Genomic DNA, 24,835 nt, shown 5'->3' on the forward strand with positions numbered 1-24,835 from the left:
ACACTTGAAGAATATCCTTGTTGTGAATCAGAGCTTTTTGGCTGAAAGCCAAATTCTGAGCTCATTTCCACTAGCAATAAGCAAATCTGTTCACGTTCCACCATGCTAGTCATGTTGCATAACAGGATAGCAGTGCGTTTAAGTCAGATAGGACAGGGCATCCAGGTCAACTAAAGAACTTGATGTTCTTCTTGTTGACCACTTAGCTGCTTTAGGGACCATTAACAGTGCTTGGCAGGCCATTGTTTCAGAGCGGATACAAGGTACTATATGGGGGGGGGGGGGGGGGGTATTTCCTTTCACTAATTAGGAGGGTGGGAATAGTTTGGGAGGCTGATAAAAGTCAAAGCTGCTTAGGTGGCAGGGTATAGGAATTTTGAGGGTGGGGTAAGAAAATGCCATTCTGGAGGAATAATGCGAGCGGAACACTTGAGAGTGGATTTGGGACTACACAATATTTCAAGTGCTGAATTTCCAAGTCACTGAAAATGGAGTGTAATTTAAAGAGTAAACTATAAAACTGTGCCTTCGCATAACCATTAACCATGTTGTGTTCAGTGCTCCCGGGACTGCTGCTCATTTAGTACACATCTGCGGAGCAAACAGATGGGCTGTGGCCTCAGCAAGGCCCCTAACCACTACAAAAGGTCCTCTGCTGCTATACACCCCCATCTGTAAACTAAGTCCCAGCCGCAAGATAGAAAAATGCCTTGATAGATACATACAGCACACACACTTCAAAAGATTAGAGTCAGAGCAAGAGAGAGAGAGAGAGAGAGAGAGAGAGAGAGAGAGAGAGAGGTATCATTGGAGCACCAGACACACCCGTTTCATCTTATGACGTCAGTGTTCAGTCCTACAGGCACGAGGATCAAAACAGTGTCGAAATTCAGCCACTAATGACTCAAACTTCATCAGTGATGAGATGTAAAGAGTACAGGATGATATACAGTCAGCAGAAGTCTTGCTCCACAAGCACATGAAAGAGAATGCTACCTTTCCGTTAAACCCGACTTGTGCAACATGACGTTGATGCTAATGCAGTCCAGTTCATTAAAAAAAAAAACCTTTTTAACCAGGCATTATTTGCTCAATCTTTAAGCTAAAATCACAAGCCACCTGGCTCAGAAGAGCACCTTTACTTACCTGCTCCACATAGCCACTCTCACACTCCTTATTGTGAGCTTGTCCTTCTCTCCTGCTTCCTTTGGAGACTCTCCAGCACTCAGTCAGCTGCAGTCCATGTGACCTGGCGCCTGACGCCGAGTCTTCAACTGGCTTCTCTCAACTTAATGTGCAAACCAGCTGGCCAGGATACGGCACTTCCAAAGCATTTAACACACTCTAGGGCACTCAGACATATATTTGACACGTATCCAATTACACCGATAAAAACATTTATGCAAACATTTCTATATATGCAATGCACACACCCACAGAAACTCCAAGCTAACGTAACGACCTACCGTTTCTAAAGCATTATGATGTCATAATCGTGATAGTTCAGGACGTTTTGCAAAAATACTGTAAAGCATTTTTCACGTTTCTTGAAATATTGACACGAAAAAAATATAGTGTATCTCTCAGACAGAGACAGATACAAGTACAGCAGTGAATTTCACTAGACATACAGTTCTCATTCGAATTGAATCAAATCAAAATCAAATCAGTGGGTGAACAGGCCTCGTTCATTTATTCTCTAGATGATCAGTCCCAAACACGACCCAGTTGGAATCGGTAATAAATTCTACAAAACTGTTTTGTCTTGGCGACTTCTTGATGAGATGCTTGGTCACAGATTACACCAATAGCGCAATATCTCCCCCATGTGGACATTTTAATCCAGTCTGTGTTCATTTTGAATAGAATGAGACGCCCTCTCTTGCACACACAGAGAGATCAAACCCAATACAAACCACATTAAGAGTGAAGTAAATCACTGGGTGCCATTGTTTTAATGGCTCTGCTTTAGTCAAATTTCCTTTCCAGTATAAGGTATAAAACAGCTGGAACACAGCAACACACACAACAAGCATGCAGAGAAACCTTCAAGTGTCAGCTACTCATAAATAAGAAAATTGAAAGACTTCTAGTAATATGTGAGGAATAAGACACGATCAGGCATGTTGTAGGAAAATAATCACATGACGTGATACCACCCAAAGTTCATCATTTATATATAACAACATGTCCTTACGTGTTTTTCCCCTGAACTATACCACAGCGACTTTCCAACCTTTATTTATTTATTTTATTTTATTTACAAACAAAAGCCAGAATTACTTTTAACCATTTCTAGTTACATTTCTTATTGTGGAACATCTGTGAAATAAGTAAGTTCCTGTCATCACTTAAACATAAAAGAGAGACTGGTCAGAGACTGAATGTTTACAGCTTTATAGTCTCTTTATTCCTCTCTTTTAAAGTTAATAAGACAAAAATAATTGCAGCTGCTCATGTCTCTGAGAGAAAAAAAAAACCCCACACACACCACAACACAGTCCTGTCTTTAGACTTTCCCGTGGCAGAAAATGTAAAGGAACAGCTTTACCTCAGACTGGTAGAAAGCACTGACACTGGAGACGTCACAATATCAACAACATGTTAAATACCATTGTTTTTATTTGTCTATCATTAGTTTTAGATTATGTGGTGTGACCACCATACACATTCATGTGAATAATAACTTATTAGTACAAGTGCATTAATATAAATCTATCATTTGAATTACAGCTGGAACTTCTGTCTGAGGAAATTACTCAACACCTTCTGGCCAATCAGAATCGAGAATTCAACAGCGACGGTATAGAATTGTATATTTTCTGCTTTATGAAGTAACTAAGAGACAAACCCACTGTAATAGGAGTAGAACTCATTTCTAGCGAATAGAAAGAAAACATAACAGCACAGAATTATTTGAACATTCGGGTTTGTTCCCCCATTAGTATTATTTATTTAACAATATTAGCCAAGTTAATTACCATACCAGACCATCCAATGATAACCGTGATAAAATGGATCATTTGAGCACCAGAGAGCTCTAAACACTACAAGAAATGTAGCACAACAGCAATGTACACAACTTCAGTCTCAACAGAATGAATCATTAATAAGGTCTTTGACTCTCTTTCACAAAGCGTATTCATATTCATAAAGGCGTTCATGCGCGGACAGGAACGGACAGTGATTTCACAGAGTCAACACCTGTTTACATTAGGCAAGCGCTGCAGAGTATGACGTCATTGTTTTTCCGGTCCAGTGTCCCGGAGGAGCGCAGGTGTAACAGTACAGCTGGATAAAAATCACCAGACCAGACACACAGAACATGTGATGAATCCATGAGTCAGCTCAGAAGACATTACTGCCTCTTCTTACACAATCTCATGTATGGCCAGGAATAATTTACCTCAAATGTAGTCAATGTTTGATATTGTGTCATTTTTATTTTTGGACAAATTGCTCCTTTAACATCATTAAGACCAGCTCGCAAACGTTTTTCAGCCAAATAAAACGCCACGAACCCCCCCAGCAAAGATTCATTAACATAATCCCACCAGAAATATGCTTACTGTACATATTTGCTATTCAAGAATACAAGAATATTTGGTCCATGTATTGAAGTCAGAGTGTGTTTTCCACCAACAGAACACTTGGACATTATTTATAAGCCTACTTATTTTTGAGTTATTAGGATTAGGCTAGGATTAAACCCATTCAATTCAAGTGAGCAGTCGAATAGGCTAATAAACCCTCAAGCACTCAAAACTCAATAATGAATATAGTAATATAAAACAATGCGTCACAAACAATATTTTGAGAAGCACTGATCTGCACTATAGAGGTTCAGTTAGGAGGAAACGTATTACAATGATCCTCAACTGAATGCAGGGAAGTGTCTAGAAAAAACAACATGTGAACTAATGAACAAACTCTTTTAAGCAAGAGAGAGAGAGAGAGACAGAGAGAGAGAGACACAGACAGACAGAGAGAGAGACAGACAGACAGACAGATGTTGTGCAAGGTGATGTAATGACTCTGGCTCGAAGCCCAGAGGCTATACGCTCCTCTAAGAAAGATAAAGAGTCCATTCAATTCAGGCTGCTCTATAAAAATTTTTTTTTTAAACCCTCTCTGAGGACCTCTCTGTTAATAATAATAATAATAATAATACTGATTACTTATTAAGATTTTCCAAGACACAGGTCAAGACTATTTATGATGTCAGTGATGAGTCTCCATTAAAAAGTTTTTTTTAGTCTAGGATTAAACGTCAAGGTATTTGTGTTCCTTTTTTCTTTCCCTTCGAATAAACAGACTTTAAAGCAGGATTCCAAACAAGGAAAAACTTGTTACCATTTTCACAGCCAACATGTAAAGCCAATCAATAGTAAAAGTAACCAGGTCAAGCAAGAGAAAGAGGTATTGTGTAAGACCGACTCCAAGACAGAGATATGTGAATACATTTCTTGCTCAAGGAACCAAACTACTAATCTCTGGTAAGGCTGGGATTTGAACTTGCATTCCAGTGGTTTGTGTAGAAATAATAATCTATGTAGAATGCTAAATTGTCTCTTACAGCTTTACATCTCTAAACATCTCGAATATCCATAAATATGACATTTGGAAATGCCTCAAAGTTCTCCTGCCACTCCTAATACAAAACAAGTTGCACATGAAAGGAAAAACAAAAAAGCTTCATTATGCTGTAGAGAAATTGTGCTGGCCTGGTCTGGGTCCACTCGTTCTCTTAAAGGGAAATGAATACAACGTTCTTCCAATTGATGAGGCTCAGAATGATGTAAATAATATAGTATGGCCTTCGACCGGTCTCAACCTAATGGAAGACCTATGGAAAGATCACAGACATGATAGACCGTGCTCTCCACCACATCAAAATATCAACTGAAGGGATATCCTTTTGGAAGAATGGTGTTCATCAATAGCGACTTAGAATCCATGCCATTGCGTACTGAAGCTCTTCTGGTTGCTCCTGGTGGCCCAACACTTCACGCAGTTGCCACCCTTCATTTTGTAGGCAGAGAGAAACCAACTTACATTTGCCACATATACAGAAGTGTTTTATATATTTCTCATCACTAACATCAATTAAGACAGATACCCAGCTAGGTAATGGCTAGTAAACTTGCTTGCCTTTGTCACAGAAGGACACCAAGTCAGATTTCAGTATCAGAGTCTCAGTAATGAACGCAAGAGCAGCCAAATAATAAACATAATAGACAAAAACAATTAAAATACTGTACATGTGTTACCATATTATCCTCAAATAATTTGCATACTGGCCTGTGTTAGGCTCAGTTCATCTTATGAGATCACAAACTGATTATATAATTATATTATACTATATTATACATACACATTATTTTTTACACACACACACACACACACACACACACACACACACACACACACACACACACACACACACACACACACACACTGCTATTAACACAAATTTTATACAATAACCGATTGATGTAAGTTGCTAAAAAACAAATTATATGTTCAGGTGTACTTTAAGTTACATGGATCTTCCCAGGCACACACACAGTGTTTGAGACAAATGAACCATTCTGTTTGATCAGTAATTATAAAAGAAGACTGCAGGGGGTGAAGAGAATAAACATTAGCAAATCAAGTCAACAAAGAGCAGACATTCTTCAGACTGTGACACAAATCTACCCCCTGCAGCCTCGACTCTGCTGACAAACCTGGAGTCAGCAGCAGAGAATAAATGACAGCCCCCAATTCCTTGCTATTCACGGTCAACCAAACATTGATCCAGGTCAAACCCAGCAGGCTGTGCGAGTCCGCGTAAACAAGATGGCCAAAAAACCCCAAAAACAAACAAACAAAACAGCAATAAAAGTAGCATTAGGTTTTCTTCCTAGGAAAGTGAGAACAAATACTGTGGCTTAGGAACATGTGTAAACATGTGACACATGAGGATTTGAGTCACTGCCATTTTTAGCATCCAAAGTCAATGTAACATATTGCTAAAGAAATAGCAAATACCAAAGGTCACACATAGGTTCTAGACAGGTTACAGAGCTGATTTAGTAGATGTTTTAATAGTTTATGAACATTAACAAACAGAAACATTGATGTTTTTGAATAGTGACATCACTATCATGTAACAGTTTGGATAATGTCCAGCAATGATGTAGAGTATCAGTGCAGGGCAGCTATTATTATTCAGACATTCGTTAGTGTCTTAACAGCAGCATGCATTTGTAACTAGAGAGTGATAGCAACTGAAGGGAATTTAGGAATTGTGTTAAATGGGAACAAAAGAAGTTTTCCCAGGTTCATTATCATATAACCATCACTTGTAGAATGTTTAACCAGCGGCTATAATTTCCTCACTCTACTGTACCTGCTGATATTTTATTTATTTAATTATTTTAACATCTGCCTAGACCCACAACAACAAGTCCAGCACTGTGAAGTAGATCATAAAAGCACTTATGTTAGATCGGGACACAAGATTAAGCATGTCCCTTTATGGAAGGAACACAGCACATGAATCACTTCCTGCTTCATGCAATGGCATGCAAGCTATGGCTGTTTCCAGAGTATCATAAATAATACTTTACCCACAACATGACTAATGATTAAAAAGCAGTGGGATAAAGCAAAGAACCCTGTTCACTGGAGCTTATTAGCTGTCATTACTAGTTCTGGCAAAGTATTCACTTAAAAGAATACTCCAGTGTTTTCTTTCAGCAATATAATTCTAATGTATAATTTACTACTACATGGTACATAAAGTACATAGGATAAAAAGATGCACCTGTACACCTGCTTATTCGTGCAATTATCCAATCAGCCAATCATAAGGCAGCAGTGTAATGCATAAATCATTCAGATACAGGTCAAGAGCTTTAGCTAATGCTCACATCAACATCAGAATATGGAAAATGTGTGATCTCAGTGGCTTTGACAGTATATAGTTTACACAGGACGGTGCAATAACATCCAGTGAGTAGCAATTCTGTGGGTGGAAAAGCCTTGTTGATGGTTGATGAGAGAGAGAGAGAGAGAGAGATCGAGAGAGATCGAGAGAGATCGAGAGAGATCGAGAGAGATCGAGAGAGATCGAGAGATCAGAGGAGAATGACCAGACTGGTTTGTGCTCATAAGGTTACATCAACTCAAATAGCCACTCTCTCGCTGAGCAGAAAAGCATCGCAGAATGCACAATGTGAGGCTACAACAGCAAAAGACAACGTCGGGTTCCACTCCTATCAGCCCAGAACCGGTATCTGAAGCTACAGCAAGAGCACGCTCAACAAAATCCAAAGTGCTATGTTCCTCATAATACGAACTTAAAGTCTTTTCACATGAGCAAGATTAAGGACTTAAGTAAGCCATGTGAATCTAGTAGATGAAGCCGTGCCTTAGCTTGTTTGAAACCAGGGTAGTGCACTCAAAAATACATTTCTGAGTACGTGTGTTTTAAAAGGTTGTACCATAAGATTAGGAGCTGCAGAGCTGAACTAGTCACCGTATTTGCAGGTATGATGATTTGTAGTCTTTGTTACAGAAAAGCGGAAGTGGGAAGATGTGGCGTCTGATCACAATCAGTAGGTCATCCCCTGTATTTGTGCTGTTGATGTATTTGTGACTGAAGGAAGCTACCCATAAATCAATCCAGTCGTTTCAACAGAAGATTGTGCTTCCTCTCCTAAAAAAAAAAAAAAAAAAAAAAAAACACCCACTCGGGCTGGCAGTTTACATTTGGGCTTTGGCATGAAAACATAGACACTGGCTTCTCTGATGACTTTCCCATGAAAAGATGGTCACAGTAAAATCATAAAATCTCAAGAACCAGCTGCAATTATCCCCATCATGCAACATTTCAGCCGTGCATTGTTCAGATAAGATAAGATCGTGCTTCACATCCTGATGTCCTTGTGTTCTAGGGAAATGCAAGGTCAAGTCAAATAGCATTTGTGCCATCATGATGAATGGCTAACTAACACTGGATTCGTTTCCAGTGCTGCAACAGTACATGTAACACCACGCAATCCTTTATCGTACAGTAGAACAGGTTGAGTTTTAGGGGGCTTTCACACTGGCACACGGGGTCTGGGAAGCACAACGCGGTACTGTACCTGTAGGAAGTAGTCGGAGTTCGGTTGCACTGGAACAGTGCCGCGATTCCCATGAACGTGAACGCAGCTCATACTCGGGTCCACACTTGGTCAGGAAGTAAAGTAACCTGCACGTGCGTTTTAGCCGATGACAACATCGTTCGTTTCCACAACGCAAGTGTACCATGAGTGGCAGGAGAACATTGTGGGACGCATAAGAGGTCCACTGCTGCGCATAATATCTGCTGCACATAATAGCACCAAAATAATAAATAAAACAATATGGTGAGTCGCGTTGTGTTCTCTGGTGAGTCTGAAACCAGACCGGCGCCCGAACAATCGCACTCGGGTACGAACGGCAGCAAACGGGCCCAGTGTGAAAACCACCTTTAAAAATGTTGAACTGTCTAGGTAAACATTATAAAATGTGTTTTGTATGTAAAAAATGGTCAGTGTGGTGGTTTTGGTGCATTCTTTGTTGAAAATCATAGATAGCATCGAACACAATATAGTGTTATTGAGTCATAAACTCCAACAGCCTATAGCCTTCAATATGCAAATTCCAGTTTACTGTATACATTGTATGAATATTCAAGGTTTGTACATGGCTGTTCTTTTTATTTTTTATCTGCAGCAGAATTTTTTGGATGCAACAATCACCAAAAAAATAAATAAATAAATAAAAAATAAAAAACCCTCCTGTACAAACTATAAAGCATACAGGAAACTCTACTGGCAAAATGAGTGCAATTTTATTTGGTACGCACATTTTATCTGATCAATTCGAACCTCATGCCTGTGGTCAGATTAACCGCGGTATAGAAATTCCTTCTTCATTCTTTAACGGAGCATTTACGTTCGCAATACAATTGCAGGATGCTGTGCTTATTATTAGCTTTCCAAGATTTGTCTTGGACCCTCAGCTTTTGCTGACACGTTAACATCCTTTCTCTCTCTGCGAACAAAACCCAATACACCTCTTTGCTAACCAGCTGCTCCATGGCAGAGCAATGCCCTGCATACTAAAGACAGCTCTAAAAAGAGCAGAGCTCACGTGGCCTCAGTGGGTAGACGATTAGCCTCCGGTGTGGTTTTCACATGCAGGGACATTCTGCCAGGGACTCTTGGCTCCTTCTGTTGAAATCCCAAAGTATGCACTCCAATCCTAAAACATGCTCTGTTGTTTGGGCCCCGGTGTCGAGCGATTCCTCATTGTTGTGCAGTGCCTCAGGGTTGTTCTGAGAGGCCAAAATGGACATTTTTGCATTCTTCACCATCAAAAAGCTCATTCAGGGCTTATGTTACCTGCACCTTTCCTATGGATACGGGCAGTTGTCATTTCAGAAAGAGTGGAAATGGCAGATGTCATTTCAGGAAATGAAAAAGTGTTCAGCTTGTGAAGAGATGATATTTGAGACAATGCACTGTTGAGGATAAGCGCTCGGTTCATACAAGTCATTAAGACAGTATACCAAAAAAAAAAAACCTGCTTATGAAAACCTGAGAGATTTTATGTCCCTTCTTAAACATTTCCACATGGCTTAATCCTGGCAAGAAAACCACAGAAGACACGAGCCTTTGCAGCGGACCAACACAAAATATCCATGAAGAAGAAGCTGAAGGAAATGTAGGAAAACGCTTAAAGGTAAAGTCACTGCAGAACCCATCAACGTAGAGAACACCTGAGGAAGCTGTCCGTAGTGACCGTGTCTGCCCTCGCAAACAATACAAACCCACAGACTTACATAAAGGCTTCCATGGAAGTATGTATGTGTGTGTCTTCCAGAGTATAACGTTTCAAAGGACAATATACTGGCAGTCATCAATACTGGACTGATCATATACACAACGCTTGCTTCACATCTACAGTATGTACAATGTGGGTCCATATTGGGTGGATTGCAGAAAAAGGAACAGGAGGTGTGGGAGTGTGCGGCCAGATGGGTGGGTCTGGTGCTCCGTCACGTCCAACCGCTTCCTTCAGACGGATCCAGAAAAGTCCTTTAGCAGGCTGCCTGCATAGTTTGGTGGACCGCTTACTCAAGCAAAAAATAAACCCCCTAACATTTAGAAAATAAAAATAGCTTCACTTGGTATGTTCTTTCTTACTACAGTATCTGCAGCTCGCCATCACAACACAAGGTTATGAACGTGTTCAACCTGAAGGATTTGCTTTATAATCAATCAGGCCAACAAAATACACATACTGTTTAGATCATTTTGACACAAATAAGTAAACAGCTGAAACACACATATGGGAAAATGGGAAAGACGTCATAGAATATGGATATGAGAATAACTCTGAAACAAGTAAGTAAGTAATAAAACATGACAGGGCTTTGCTTTTATATGTGAAAATCAATGATGACATTGAGATTACTTTCTAACAGCATGACCTAAAGTGTTTTATTCCTCTTATACCGCAGCAGCTTCCTTACCCACTGTACATTTGTATCCATTTACGGTTACATTTTCATGTCTCAGAACATCCATGAAGCAAGTTAGCTCCTGATTTCAATTACTTTAAGTCTCTAAATTAATAAGAAAAAAAATGCCAGAAAACCAGAAAAGACACGGTCTTCTGTCCTTAGTCTTCCATGTCCATGTCCGAAAACAAAGCTACAGCTTTTACTTCACAATGTGCTGACACTGGAGACTCCATTCAAAAATAAAATAGCTAAAAAAAAAAAAAAAAAGTCTCCTCATGGAGAACTTCACCATATGAACAATTAAACACTGTTGAAAAATCAGTTTACGTGGAACGTCCGTCATACAAGTTGTTACTATAGAAACATGAACAATCAATCGCAGTGATATAAACCAGTGTTAGAACAACTGTCAGACCTGCTGTTGTAGAAAATTAGTCAACACTTTCTGACCAATCAGAATCGAGAATTCTGCAGTGCTGTGGAGTAAACATCGCATCATTCTGCTGTTCACTAGAAGAACCTTTAAATCTTTTGGAAAAAGATACATACAAATTTTCAAGGCCAAAAGTATACCCATCTAAAATGACTCAAATCTCCTGGTGAAGACAAACTCGAGTGAGTAAAAGTGAACAGTTAGCTTTGGAAAGCATCCCTGCAGCACTATAGTATGACGTGGCAAAAGTTATTAGAGGAAAAATTCTGACATGTTGTATATAAAGTGCTTTTCCATCCATTTAACAGTTAAATTTATGGCATTTTGGCAGACGCCCTAATCCAGAGCGACTTACAATTGTGTCATTTATACAATTGAGCAGTTGAGGGTTAAGGGCCATGCTCAACCACTGAGCCATCCATTTTCCATACCACATATCCTACACAGGGTTGCACAGCCTGGAGCCTATCCCAGGGAACTTGGGGCACAAGGCAGGGGACACTGCAGGGCACAATCACACACTACAGACAGTTTTGGAAACGCCAATCAGCCTACAGTTCGTGTCTTTGGACTGGAGGAGGAAACCCAAGCACCCGGAGGAAACCCCCAAAACACATGGAGAACATGCAAACACATAGGGTAGAGGCCGGTTTCAAACCCCCAACCCCAGAGGTGTGAGGCAAAAGTGCTAAACTCTAAGCCACCAGGCTTCCATAAAGTGCTTTTCTGAAAAGCAAAACGAAACAAAATGACTTCTTATACGCTTTCAGTGGATATACAAATGCAAGAAACAGCTCTTAAAAAGGTAAAGAAAAAAAGAGAAATATTAATGTTCATCTTTAAAACAGAACGTATAGATATAATTTACTGCCAATACATGTATTAGTTTATTGGCTGTTTTCTTTACTTAGATTTATTTCATGATAAAGTCACTGGTAAAATGTGTTGTCAGCCAGACCTCTAACTACAGTGCATTTCATCAATAAATGTGGCCTAGAACCACTCTGATAGTAAGAGGCAGTTTGACTGACATGGCAGACCAAGAACAAACCTTTTCATGTAGCCCATTAGCAAACAAGAGAGACTGATTTGTTTACTCACCACTAACTGGTTAAAAAACAACAACTCCTCTTTAATACATTTTAAAGATGGGATTCTGTGAATATTTTTTACAAATATATTTGTTATGTCACGATACCAAAAATCTAGTAGTCGATACCACGGTGTTGTATAAAAAATTATTAATTTTTAATTTAAAAATCCGAATCAAAAACAAGACCTGACTCCCAAATGTGTGGAGCCAATCAGATTGCAACATCCAACACACCATACCCTGTGGCTGGAGCGTCAGAGGCTGAAACTACTAGTGAATCATAGTTGGTGGGCGGGATGAGTATTACTACTGATTTATGAATGAGTAAGTTGAAGGCGTGGTCATTCTCAGCACATGGCGTCTTACAGTGTCTCAGGACTAAAGTTAACTAGTCATGAGAGGAAGTCCATCTATGAAAAAAAAGTGTCCATTCATTTATGTAGTTAAAAGTTGAGATGATAGCGAGTCATTTGTGGCACAAGTATACACTACGCACTTATGCGCTCATGTACTCAACCGTGTAGCGTATGAATTTTATAAGGTTAATTTTTCATTCAGCGTCGGAGTCTGATTGCCCTTCCCCCTCCGCTACGTAATTAAAGCTGCGACAGTTGAGTGTCCAACGTCCCACACTTCGTTTATTCGGTTAATTAAATGCATCATCCGGGTATTTAAAGTGTACTTTTCAGTGTGAACACACTACCAAGTACGCGAATTGAGATGCACCTGATGTCTTCCACCGATAAGAACAATCTTCTTTAAATAAACACTGATTTTATCTACTTTGTGGTCCTAAAACAATGGTGAAATATTCTACATTAGTTGAACTGCAAGTTTCATTTCATGGTAAGACCTGAGACTTTATCCGAGATTTTGAATGTGGTGTGTAATTATGCATAGCGCAGGCTTTTTAATCATTCATTTTTTTGACATGCAGACACCAACATTAGAGATCATGCTGATAGACACAAGCACATTTTTTGCAGACTATGGACATCTGCAGACATCAAATGACTCATTTATACCCTTGTTACTTCTTTATTTGAATCCTGTTATATTTTGTCTTAATGTCTACGGATGCAGGTGTTTATGTCGTTCATCAGCCTGAGTAAGGATTAAACCAGAAGGCATTATGATCATCAACTATTGTGTGTTTGCAGTTGTTCAAGACCATTCCATACCCTTCATGGCCATTTAAAGCTCGCGGGACGTCAATAGACACTTTCGTCAAAACAAGATCATTGATGATTAGCCAGCAGTGCCGTTATCTTCTTCCAGGCTGCAGGACTTTTTTCACTCAGCTCTTACCTAGCTTTCTCACAGCAACCTGAGTCTGGTACACAAACCCGGGCATTGTAAAAGTTCAATTAGGTCAGCCAGTGTATGCACTCAGAGCTCTGCTTTGCTACCACATGGTAAAAAGATTCTTTTCAAAAAAGGTCCAATGAGCTTTAGGCAATATGAGATATGCAAAGGATGTGGAAATACATCATGACGTCAAAAAAGATATCAGGAAATACAGATAAGGTGTAATCTCTTTTAGATAACAGTGGGATATTGTTGGCAAGGTAAACGGTATGAATGAACACACATGAATATTGAACGAGAACTTGAAAGAGAGGCGAGACTGTAAATGGGCACTCGGGTTCAATGTCACAGCTGTGAGATACCTATCAGATTTTTACAATCTGAGCAAGACTGAATGCCCAACTGAGTTTAATCTGCAAAACAAACCTCAAAATTATTATTTATGACGGAAGAAGAGGATTTACTGCATATTTGTCATAGTTAGACGTAAAACCTGCTGCACAATAACACGATAGCCACAATATTATGCTAAACTAGTCTGAAACCCACACCGCAAACATGCTGGAGAGAGAAACCTACTATTGCCCAAGAAACTTTCCATCTGTCCCTAAAGCAGGCTGGTTAAAATAATTAGAGGTTACACAAGGTTCGCTTTCAAGTGAAGTTAGATCCTAATTTTTATTATAGAAGCAAAACAAATAAAACTAGCATTTCAAATAATAAATTATTTATGCAAATAATATACTGTATGCATTCAAAGTTTGTTTACACAGCATGTTATGGGTATGAGAAACTTATAACATGATTCATAGTTCATATTGTGCATACTAGGTAGTAGGCCATGTCAAAACAGTAAAGCTTCCTACTTTTCATACTAATGTACTAGATAGTAGGCCATGTCAAAACAGTGATGCTTCCTACCTTGCATACTTGAATACCAGATAGTATGCCATGTCCAAACAGTAAAGTTTCATACTTCACATACTAGTATACTAGATAGTAGGCCATGTCCAAACAGTAAAGCTTCCTACTTTGCATACTAGTGTACTAGATAGCAGGCAAGGTCAAAACAGTAAAGCTTCCTACTTTGCATACTTGCATACTAGACAGTAGGCCACATCTAAACAGTAAAGCCTCCCACTTTGCATACTAGATAGAAGGCCATGTCAAAACAGCAAAGCTTCATACTTCACATACTAGTATACTAGATAGTAGGCCATGTCCAAACAGTAAAGCTTCCTACTTTGCATACTTGCATACTAGTGTACTAGACAGTAGTCCAGGTCAAAACAGTGAAGCTTCCTACCTTGCATACTTGAATACCAGATAGTATGCCATGTCCAAACAGTAAAGCTTCATACTTTGTACACTTGCATACTAGTGTACTAGATAGTAAAATGTCAAAACAATAAAATCTTCATATGTTGCATAATTGCATACTAGATAGTAGGCCATGTCAAAACAGTAATGGCTTCCTACTTTGTATACTTGCATACTAGTGTACCAGATAGAAGGCCATGTCAAAACAGTAAAGCTTCATACTTTGCATACTTGCATACTAGATAGTAGGCCATGTCAAAACAGTAATGCTTCCTACTTTGCATACTTGCACAATAGATAGTAGGCCATGTCAAAACAGTAACGCTTCATACATTGCATACTTGCCTACTAGATAGTAGGCCATGTCAAAACCATAAAGCTTCTTACTTTGCATACTTGCATACTAGTGTACTAGACAGTAGGCCAGATCAAAACAATAAAGCTTCATACTTTGAACATGGCCTACTATCTAGTATGCAAGTATGCAAACAGTAAAGCTGCATCCTTTGCATACTAGTGTACTAGATAGTAGGCAAGGTCAAAACAGTAAAGGTTCATACTTTACATACTAGTGTAGTAGTTAGTAGGCCATGTCAAAACAGTAAAGCTTCCTACTTTGCATACTAGTGTACTAGATAGTAGGCAAGGTCAAAACAGTAAAGCTTCCTACTTTGCATACTTGCATACTAGATAGTAGGCCATGTCAAAACAGTAAAGCTTCCTACTTTGCATACTAGTGTACTAGATAGTTGGCAAGGTCAAAACAGTAAAGCTTCCTACTTTGCACACTAGTGTACTACATAGTAGGCCACATAAAAACAGTAAGGCTTCATATTTCGCATACTAGCGTACTAGATAGTAGGCCATAAAGCTTCGCGTTACTCTTAATACATACTCACGTTCATACCATTTAGTACGCTAGTATGCGCTTCCGCTGTAACCAAAGCAACCGGATTCAGTTTTCTAAAGTTAATTTATGCTGTTTAGTTATACCCTTTACAATTTAACTCGAATATAACAAATATAATAATCTAATATAAAGTGAAATAAAATAACCAATAACTTTTCCACTGCGCTAAAGACTATGCTAATGTTCAGCAGTAGTAAACATAACACAGAACACACAGACTATTTACTACTGTAATAAATAGTAAGTCAGAATTTCCGTCACATAACTGAATACTTGTGCAATGACGCTGACGGGTTTTAGTTTAGGACTAGAAGTGAGTGAACACATCAGTAGAGGGTGTAAGGAAGCCTACCTGCGGTGTGTCCATGAAAATGCTCTGTCTGAACTTCCCTCTGCGCAGCTCCATCTCCAGAGCAGAGCCGCGGGCGATGGTGACTCTGGTGGACTGGTTTCGGCAAAACATTGTAAAGGTTTAAAAAATAAATAAAAAATAAAACACTGTTTTCCCCCAATCTGTGGGTTAGAATTTCAGAAGGAAAAGTATCATTAAGTACTCTCCCCTTCCACACCGTGAATCTCAGCGCCGGTGATTAAATACGGTGTTGCGCGCTGGCTCTCAGACGCACACTCACGGTCAGATGAGATGACAATCATGGTATTAGTGAAGTGAGCTCACAGGCGAGCTGGAGTCTGCGCCCTACGGTTAGCTGTTATTGAAGTGCGACCCCTGGTGGACACCTATTATAGCGCAGCTGGACTGAATGCCATGTGTAACTACACTTTGGCACGCCTACTTTGCTGGTTCACTTTGTAGATGTAGCTACAGTTAGACTCTATTGCTCATCTTTTTCTCTTTTTTTCTGTGCAGTTTGTGTTATTCTAGTTAAGTGGTGGCGCACAGTTAAGGCTCTGGGTTACTGATCCGAAGGTCGGGGGTTAAAGTCCCAGCACTGCCAAGCTGCCACTGTTGGGCCCTTGAGCAAGGCCCTTAACCCTCCCTCCTCCAGGGGCACTGTATCATGGCTGACCCTGCACTCTGACCTCAGATTTCTAACAAGCTTGGATATTCTAAGAAAATAATTTCACTGTGCTGTAACGTATATGTGACCAATAAAGGCTTCTTCTTTGTCTGTTTCATCTTCTGACCACAGCATCACTATCGGTTTAATATTGGTTAGCATGTTTGCCTCGCACCTCCGGTGTTGGAGGTTCGAATCCTGGCTCCGCCTTTGTGTGTGTGTGGAGTTTGCCTGTTCTCTTCGAGGTTTCCTCCAGGTACTCCGGTTTCGTCCCCCAGTCCAAAGACATGCGTAGTAGGCTAAATGGCATTTCCAAATTGCCCGTAGTATGTGAGTGTGTGTGCAGTTGTGCTCTGCGATGGTTTGGCCCCCCATGCAGAGTGTCCCCCACCTTGTGCCCCGAGTTCCCTGGGACAGACTCCAGGCTTCCCCGCGACCCTGTGTAGGAGAAGCAGTGCGGAAAATGGATGGATGGATGGGTGGATGGATTATTCTCAACCCAGCAGTGACATTAGCTCTTGTGTTTTTTTGGGGGTAAAAATGAGCCAGTTCATTTTTACTTAAAGTTAGACATGACACGATACCCCTATTTCTTTTCCAACAGCGATACAGATATCGATACCCTTCTTTTCAAACTTGCTTTCAGTTTTTGTTTAATTTTTTTAACTGAAGCACTTAAGAAAATGCGGGAAAAATACACAGCTGAAACACAACCACAGCTTCCACACTAAAATCCCTTACATTGCAGATATCATGAAGTATAAAGTAATACTTTTAAATAAATCAGAACATAAAAAATACAATCTTGTCTCTTCACATATAAACATTTAGCACACAAAAAAACAACCTAATCCAATTAGGTATCAGATCGGTGCCCCCTCTACTTAATGTGGCTCTCATTTTCTCTATTGAACATGAAAAAGGAGAAATTTACTTTCTGTGAATGTTATACCACCGTTCTTGTATTTTACAGCTCCTTTGGCATAAATACAATAAACTAATAGGTGGATTCATTTTCACTCTATGTTACATTGCCTCAATGTCCTATTTTCAGTCTTACCTGATTCCCTGAATCTTGTGCAGTTTGTCTCCGGTCCTACTCATAATTTAGGTCATACTCTTGATCTTGTAACATTCTCTGGTTTTGCTGTAACTAAACTTGAGGTTGTCGACTCTGGTATTTCTGATCATTATTCAGTTATGTTTGAATCTGTTTGTTTCTGTCCTTCATCTTCTATCACTCGGCCTACGAACATGTCTTGTGTCATCCACGCCTCTCCTGCTAGTCTGTTCTCAGGTTATTCTCGAGATCATTTCATTGATGCTTTTAATAATCACATGGATACTGTGGAGCTGGTAGAAGTTACTAATAATACTTGCTCTCTTACCTTAGGTATTATCGCTCCACTCAAGTCCAGGAGAGTTAAAAAGAAAGATACTTCTTCAGGCGTGTCTTAATGATCGTACCCATGCTCTTAGACAAGAGTGCAGGAAAATGGAGCGTAAGTGGAAGAAAGATAAACTACATGTCTCTTAGGATATTTTTAAGATGTGTTTAATAAATTATCAGAGGTCAGTGAAAGAGGCAAAACCACATTATCTCTACAAATAAATAGATGTGAATGCAAATAAGCCTAAATTATTGTTTAATACTATTGATTCTGTGCTAAATCCTTCTCGGGCTGTGGTCCTGACCCCTCACCTGAGTCCTGAGATGAATTTCTTAATTTTTTTGTCAACAAAATTGAAGTGATCAGTTCTTCTATTATGCCTTCGAGATTTGAGCCTCTAGAGGATTCACCTCCACTCAGGTATTTAACTAACTGCCCCAGCAGAACACTGCTCAGAGTATCACACTTCCTCCGCCGGCTGGTCTTCTTCCCATAATGCATCCTTGTGCCATCTCTTCCATAGGTAAGCAAAAAGTACATCCATTGCTAACAGTACACAGAATATGAGGGTTAAAGTGTTCAAAAACCCCACCCTGCTACACTCTAATCATTCATAATAGTGCCCCTGACCCAAATATACTTCTTTTTTTAAAACTTACTCAAACCTCAATGAAGACAGCAAAATGCATAATCTTATTATTAGGCCATTATCTGATTCCATCTATATGCTTATAAGAGGAGATAGGGGGACCCTTTATTGCAGTAATATGCATACAACTACTTACTGTTCCTTAAGTCAAAGTGTTTCTTGGCCTGAGAAGCTCTTTACAGGTTGTACAGGTCTATTATAAGCAAGGGTAAGAACTGTTTGTCAGAATTGAAAGCAGTAAGAATCGTGGAGGAGATCAGCGATCTCAAGCTTCAACACCATTCTTGAGTTGGCCCAAACAGGAACGCCGCTTTTATTAGATCCGGTTGTCCATCAAGCCCGTGTGTGGTAGCACTGTTAATCAAACTGTGAAAGAAACAGCACCACCATGCCATACTGTTAGTTAAATAGTAGCTAAAGCAGTTTAACCAGCATTAAATACTAAAAATAGACCTACTACGTTTAAGTACCTTGCCCTTAATCCGACAGATTCAGTAACAGACTCTACATTACAGGCGAAATGTGACTTGTTGCCTATTCGAGTGTCTCAGCCAGGCTTATACTTTTAATTTCACTTGTGGTGTGTCTTTCACTCATGGGTAAAAGAATACACTACATTCAATAAAATCATTTATATAACGAATCTTCACTTAGAACATACACTTAGCAACTCAAGTGTTTCAGATTCAAATTTGGTAACCTTTTAATAGCATTTTCATTACACACTTTAATACCATTTTAAAGTAATTCAAAACCAGATTTAAAAATAGGTCCAATCAGACAGGCAGACAAGGGGTCAGTTGAGAATAAAAGAGACCACTAGAGACCCCTGTTTTTCAGTCCCTTAATGATTTCATCTCAGTTACAGTATCCCATTGCCAGTTAATGCAATCCTCTGATATTTTCACTACACTTATTACATTTGAAATGGATGGATGTTTATAAGAATGAGATGCCACGAGAAAGCAGGTTTATGCTGACTACCAATTTATCGTCTTTAAAAGGGTAATTCAGAATTAGTGTAGCCATCCTACAGTACAGTGTTGTCATAGTGCCAAGAGTGCAAGCCATCAGAACAAAACATGAAGATGAAAATGTCACAAAGTCACACAAAATTTGACTATCATATAGTGTTTTGTCAAGAGCAGCAAATATCTACTTATTTATTCATTTTTCCTGAGAATTTAAACCTCGAATCACAAACCATCACAGTAAAAAGACCACGCTTGGACACATGATGGAAAAACAGAACATATAACATTTAATTCATTTATGTACAAAGAATACAAAACATGAACCGGAATCTAGTACAGAACTTCAGACCTCATCCGAGTCTGAAATCAGTTTTAACCTGTGGTAGAGAAAGAACAACTAAGTAATGCACAATATATTAAAGTACAGCCAATGCCAGAATTAATGGTACCCTTCATGAGAATGGGCAAACATGACTGTATAAAATAACTACTGCAAACAAAGGTTCCAGTGATTTACTCAATCAACTGGAGAAACTACTTGAGTTTGATTTATGTATTTGATTTGATTTGCAGAATCATAGGTACTAGTGTTGTAAAAGCCAATAAAGATTAACAAAAGAACACGCAGTTCTGGTTTGAACCGAAGAAGGCAGTTCGCACGAGTACACCTTAGAAGGAAGGATCTTCATGGAGTTGTGGTCCATGAACCCTTTACAAATGTGTCCAACCTTGTTAATCATTAGCGGCTCAATGTGGTTATTCTCTCCAGGGAAGACAACACCATGTATTCATTATAAGAGGTGCTGATGATTTTGAAAGTTTTAAAAGTATATTACATCCCGTATTTTTAAGCTCAAAATCTCTCTCCGTGGCTGGGTTATTTAGGTTTACGGTTGGTAAGGGTGCCAATAATTATGAAATCACAATGCAAAAGGTAGGAAACAAATATAAGGAAATTTCCTTTAAAGGTGTTTGCAACCATGTTTATATACACACACTTTCACAAAAGCACAGTATGCTGCATGTTCACACACATATTTACAACCATTTATCTATAAAAAATCTATTTAAAAAAAATCAAACACTTACCACAATGTACTACAAATTACTTCATTTGTAGTGGGACTTCTTCGCGGCAGCTTCTTTGCGGCCTTGTTTTAAGCCCTGTAAGACCCCATGCAAATGCAATTAGAAAACTCATTTTTCGGACTGAATTGGCACGCTTTGCTCAGTGCCATGAATGTAGTGAATCTAGTAATTACTTACTAGGTAATATCCTGTGTGGTAGCCACTCATGTACCAGGAGATCAACATGCTGCCTAAAGCCTCATCATCCTCCAACATGTCAGGACTAATTGGTGGTGGTGGTGGGATCATCTGAACCAGAGGTGAGGAGTTTTTATTAGTTACCTTTTTAACCTGATTAATACTGTACTACTAGTATTTTGTATATTTGTAGCTTCGACATGCCGACTTGATCAATAGATCTGAACAATGAATTTCAGAAATGGGCAAAAGACTAGTTGATTAACCGGGTTCAAGGACTTCCTGTATATTTTATCTGGTTTAGGGCCATGTCTACCTGACACCGGACACATGGACGCAGTCCTTTGAATAACTAACTGCGATCTGCTCTGTAAATAAGCCCAACTGTAACCTTTTATTGCCAAAAAGCATCATTTATAAACAAAGAAAGAATGGAATGGATTTCACACAATAACTGGAATGCTACTCACAGTACACCATGACTTTGACCAAGATAAAGTGGTTGCTGAAGAGGAATGAGTAGTTTATAGTACATGAAGCACTACAGGCCAGGCTTTGATGGCAGCGCCTTTAAAATTCATGATGCAAAATGTGTATTGGGTTCTTCTTAAATTCTTCCTCTAAATGAAATAGCTTAACCTTTTTTTTTTTTTTCTTTTACTCGGCCAACAATGTCAAGCTCACAGAGAATCTCATAACTTCTGTACACGTTTCTGGACATAACCTTCCTTTTCTTAAAGACTGCAATCTGATTGGTTCTCTGCACTTCCACAGAAGAAATTGACAAATTGATTGGCGGGAAAAATTATGGCTAAGGCTAATAAAATTGATAGATGTAGGCCTAAAGTATGTGGTGGGCTTGATAAACAAAACCTACTAGTGGACCTCAGTAATCACTAGTTAGGTCTTAGGCAACTAATTGATTAGCTGATTATTCTGACCCATGCCTAGGGAACGGTGCCTCACCGGTGGACCTGGAGGCATCATTGGGGACCAGCCAGGGAAAGACGGTCCAGAGCCTCCTGCTCTTCTGCTGTCAGACTGAAGAGAACATGGTGTGGTCTTAAACATGGTCCGTGTTCGTTATGGTAATATCCATCACTCATTGTAATCTATGTTTGAACCATTCATGGGTACTAGCACTTAGTGTATTCTAGACATTTACCCACCATTCTGAAGTGAGAGCCAGGAGGAGGAAAAGGAGGAAAGCCAGGACCCCACATAGGAGGTACCACCGGAGCTTTGCCTTTAGCTTTGTGTTTCTGTTGATTAGACTGATGTGGAGTAGAAGACCTATCAGTCTCCTCTGTAGAAGACTCCACCTCTTTCCCCTGCAATTTAGTCAGCATTAGAACGTACTCCCTTGTACACTTAATTATTGCACATATGAAATGGAATGAACAGGTAACGTACGTCGGCCATCTTTTGTGACTCCCCATCCAATTCTGCAGCGTCTGTGAGAAGGTCACTCAGATTCTGTTCCTCCTCGTTTCCATAGTCGTTGTAATATACGACGCAGGTGCCCTTCTCCTGGTCGACTGAGGAGATGGTAGCAGCGTACAAGTTTCCATCTGCAGACCAATACGCATAACAGGCATCCCCGACGTTCCACTGTAAAAGACGATTACAACACTCCTTATAGTTTTACACCGCACTTGATGAATTACATTTGCAGTCTTAGGATTTATGAGAAATGTGTAAATCCTGCCATGTGACCTTACAGGGAGCTTGTAGACGAGGTAACTGGTTGCTAATTTAAACTGTTTAACTTCTGGACAAAGCTATAAAACAGATGTGAATAGGGAAACTGTAACGCTACAGAGTGGCTTAGTTGGGGGTCGGGGGGTTCTAACCCCACCTTCGCCCTGCGTGTGTGGAGCTTGCGTGTTCTCCCCGTGCTTCGTGGGGTTTTCTCCAGTTTTCTCCCCCAGTCCAAAGACATGCGTTGTAGGCTGAATGGCATTTCCAAATTGTCTGTAGTGTGTGAATGTGTGTGCAATTGTGCCCTGCGATGGGTTGGCACCCCGTCCAGGGTTTCCCGGCACCTTGTGCCCCGAGTTCCCTGGGACAGACTCCTGGCTCCCCTGTGTAGGATAAGCGCTATGGAAAAGGATGGATGGACGGACAGACAGATGGATATGCTACAGCATACAGAGACATTCCATACGATTGTGTGCTTGCTTCCAACTTTGTGACAACAGTTTGGGGAAGAACCACATATGGGTGTGATAGTCAGATGCCCACATACTTTTGGTCAGTGTATATTACTAAGGAAAAAACGTGGACAAGTTATGGACGTGACAATTTGCATAACGAATGTGACATCCGACCTTCATTCACAGCCTATAGAAAGCATGGTTTCTCTGAATTCAACCAAGTAAAAAATATACAGTACTGTGCTATAAAAAAAGAAGAAGAAAAAAAAAGTCTTAGGCAGCCAACTATAGAGTTTTATTTCATGACTTCTATATTAACGAGTCAGCACAAAAACATTTTAAATTTCCAAACATTTGTTTTCCAGCACAAAAACATGTTAGTATGTCAACAAAGAAAGCAGCATATTAAGTGGTAAGAGACACTTCTCAGACAAAAAAAAACAAGGAAAGCTGCTGGATTTTGCTGATAAAATAAGAAGCGAGTGCAAAAGTCAAAATCTCCAGAAGAACCGTAGCTGATTCTGCAAGACCCTCAGTAACACTTACAGCTCATTTCCTTAAAAAACTGCACTAATTCTACCAAGGTCACCACAATAAATATTGCCTTTGTTTCATTTATAACTGTTTACTCCTCTTTATAGTATTTTTTTTAAACATATAAACATTTAATTTCATTATTTTTGAAGGCATCGTCACGCTACGGCATTTCTTTGCAGTTTTATAGCTGGGTAAAACATGTCTAAATTGTTTGTGGTTAAATTACACAATCTCCTTAGAAATTCAGTGAAAGCACAAAATCCCAAGTTGAAAAAATGTGCTTCCCCCTGTGATAAAGGCTGGCATGTGTATCATAATTTGTCAATTTAAAAAAAAAATAAAGAGCAAGATTGAAGAAGCATGTACATCACTACACATGTCTAAGCTGTGTGCTTTACCTCTCCTTCAGGAGATGTGTTACTTTTCTTTCTGCTTTTGCTCTTTTTGTTGTTTTTTCGCTTATTGCCAGGTTTCTCTTTTGTATGTGGAGCCATAGCGTCTTCTCCTTTCAGCGCATTCTGCAGAAGAAAAGAAAACAAGAGGCACTTTAGAAAACTGGTGCTGATGAAGACAGAAATCTCAAGTTTCTCGTGTGAGTTTTACTCAGCATGTGTCTGGGAAGTGACGTCACATTGTCCACATTTAACATGATCACCTTAAACGATGCAACGGCTTTATCATAAGCTTTAATCAAGGCCGTGTCGTCCCAGATGTCCGAGTCGTCACTCTGTGCAGAAAAGACAGGAATAATTACAGCCTGGAATTACACACGCTTACAGTGACAGTTCACTACTCGCTTGGTTAAAAAATAACGACAAAAGTAAATAAATATACAGATTTAAAACGCATTCTCGTCTTACAAACACATCACGCTGTAATAATTCACTCGGCTGTTTGTTTTTTTTTGTTTTTTTAAAAGAAGAAAATGCTAAAACTAGGCCACTTAGCTAACAGTTAGCAAAACTAGCCACCAAAGCTAACTCCACGAAACTGTTGTAACTACATTTAATCACCTGACCGGTTCCGCGACAGAACACAACTTCACTTGTTCCATTTGCCATGAAAACCGCGCATATAAACCCAACACCAAGATAAACACACTGCAAAAGATTTCCCGAATGCAGTAGCGTGCGCCCTGACGTGCCAGAGGTTGATGACGTCAATAACATGCGACGGTCTTAGCTTGAATGGCTGCTTGGCAACGCGCGCTCGTTTGTGTTTATTAAGCGTTCAGTC

At 39.6% G+C, this 24,835-nt stretch overlaps 2 protein-coding genes across 6 annotated transcripts in view; both read right to left on the reverse strand.

The window, feature by feature from the left end:
- rtkna (rhotekin a) overlaps positions 1–16,264 on the reverse strand; it is a 67,626-nt gene extending 51,362 nt beyond the window's left edge. The window contains exon 1 of one of the 3 annotated variants that reach the window (XM_017451980.3): positions 15,960–16,262. In XM_017451980.3, the coding sequence (XP_017307469.1) occupies positions 15,960–16,070 (111 nt within the window). In that variant the 5' untranslated portion in view covers positions 16,071–16,262. Of the gene's footprint in view, positions 1–1,146; positions 1,360–15,959 lie in introns of those variants that run through there. The other 2 variants (XM_053674232.1, XM_047149906.2) reach the window with 2 other exon arrangements.
- Positions 16,265–18,165: 1,901 nt separating this feature from the next.
- On the reverse strand, positions 18,166–24,790 carry smn1 (survival of motor neuron 1, telomeric). 3 transcript variants are annotated; one of them, XR_001810068.3, is made up of 10 exons: positions 24,613–24,790; positions 24,255–24,326; positions 23,998–24,117; positions 22,320–22,517; positions 22,076–22,237; positions 21,873–21,947; positions 20,907–21,017; positions 20,730–20,804; positions 18,803–19,032; positions 18,166–18,563 (listed from the first exon to the last, which is right to left on the reverse strand). XR_001810068.3 is itself a non-coding variant. In XM_017451180.3 (9 exons), the coding sequence occupies exons 1-8, from the start codon at positions 24,766–24,768 to the stop codon at positions 20,751–20,753; spliced, it is 948 nt and encodes a 315-aa protein (XP_017306669.1). In that variant the 5' UTR covers positions 24,769–24,790; the 3' UTR covers positions 18,166–19,032; positions 20,730–20,750.
- Between the last annotated feature and the right edge of the window lie 45 nt (positions 24,791–24,835).

The sequence above is a fragment of the Ictalurus punctatus genome, chromosome 22 (genome assembly GCF_001660625.3).
Source record: "Ictalurus punctatus breed USDA103 chromosome 22, Coco_2.0, whole genome shotgun sequence".
Lineage (NCBI taxonomy): Eukaryota > Metazoa > Chordata > Actinopteri > Siluriformes > Ictaluridae > Ictalurus > Ictalurus punctatus.

Coding starts and splice junctions, on each gene's coding strand:
- smn1 (XM_017451180.3), bottom strand. CDS start 24,768: ATGTTATTGACGTCATCAACCTCTGGCACGTCAGGGCGCACGCTACTG. Junction 22,518..23,997: donor ACACATCTCCTGAAGGAGAG/GTAAAGCACACA, acceptor CGTCTTTTACAG/TGGAACGTCGGGGATGCCTG. Junction 21,948..22,075: donor CTGGCTCTCACTTCAGAATG/GTGGGTAAATGT, acceptor TGTTCTCTTCAG/TCTGACAGCAGAAGAGCAGG.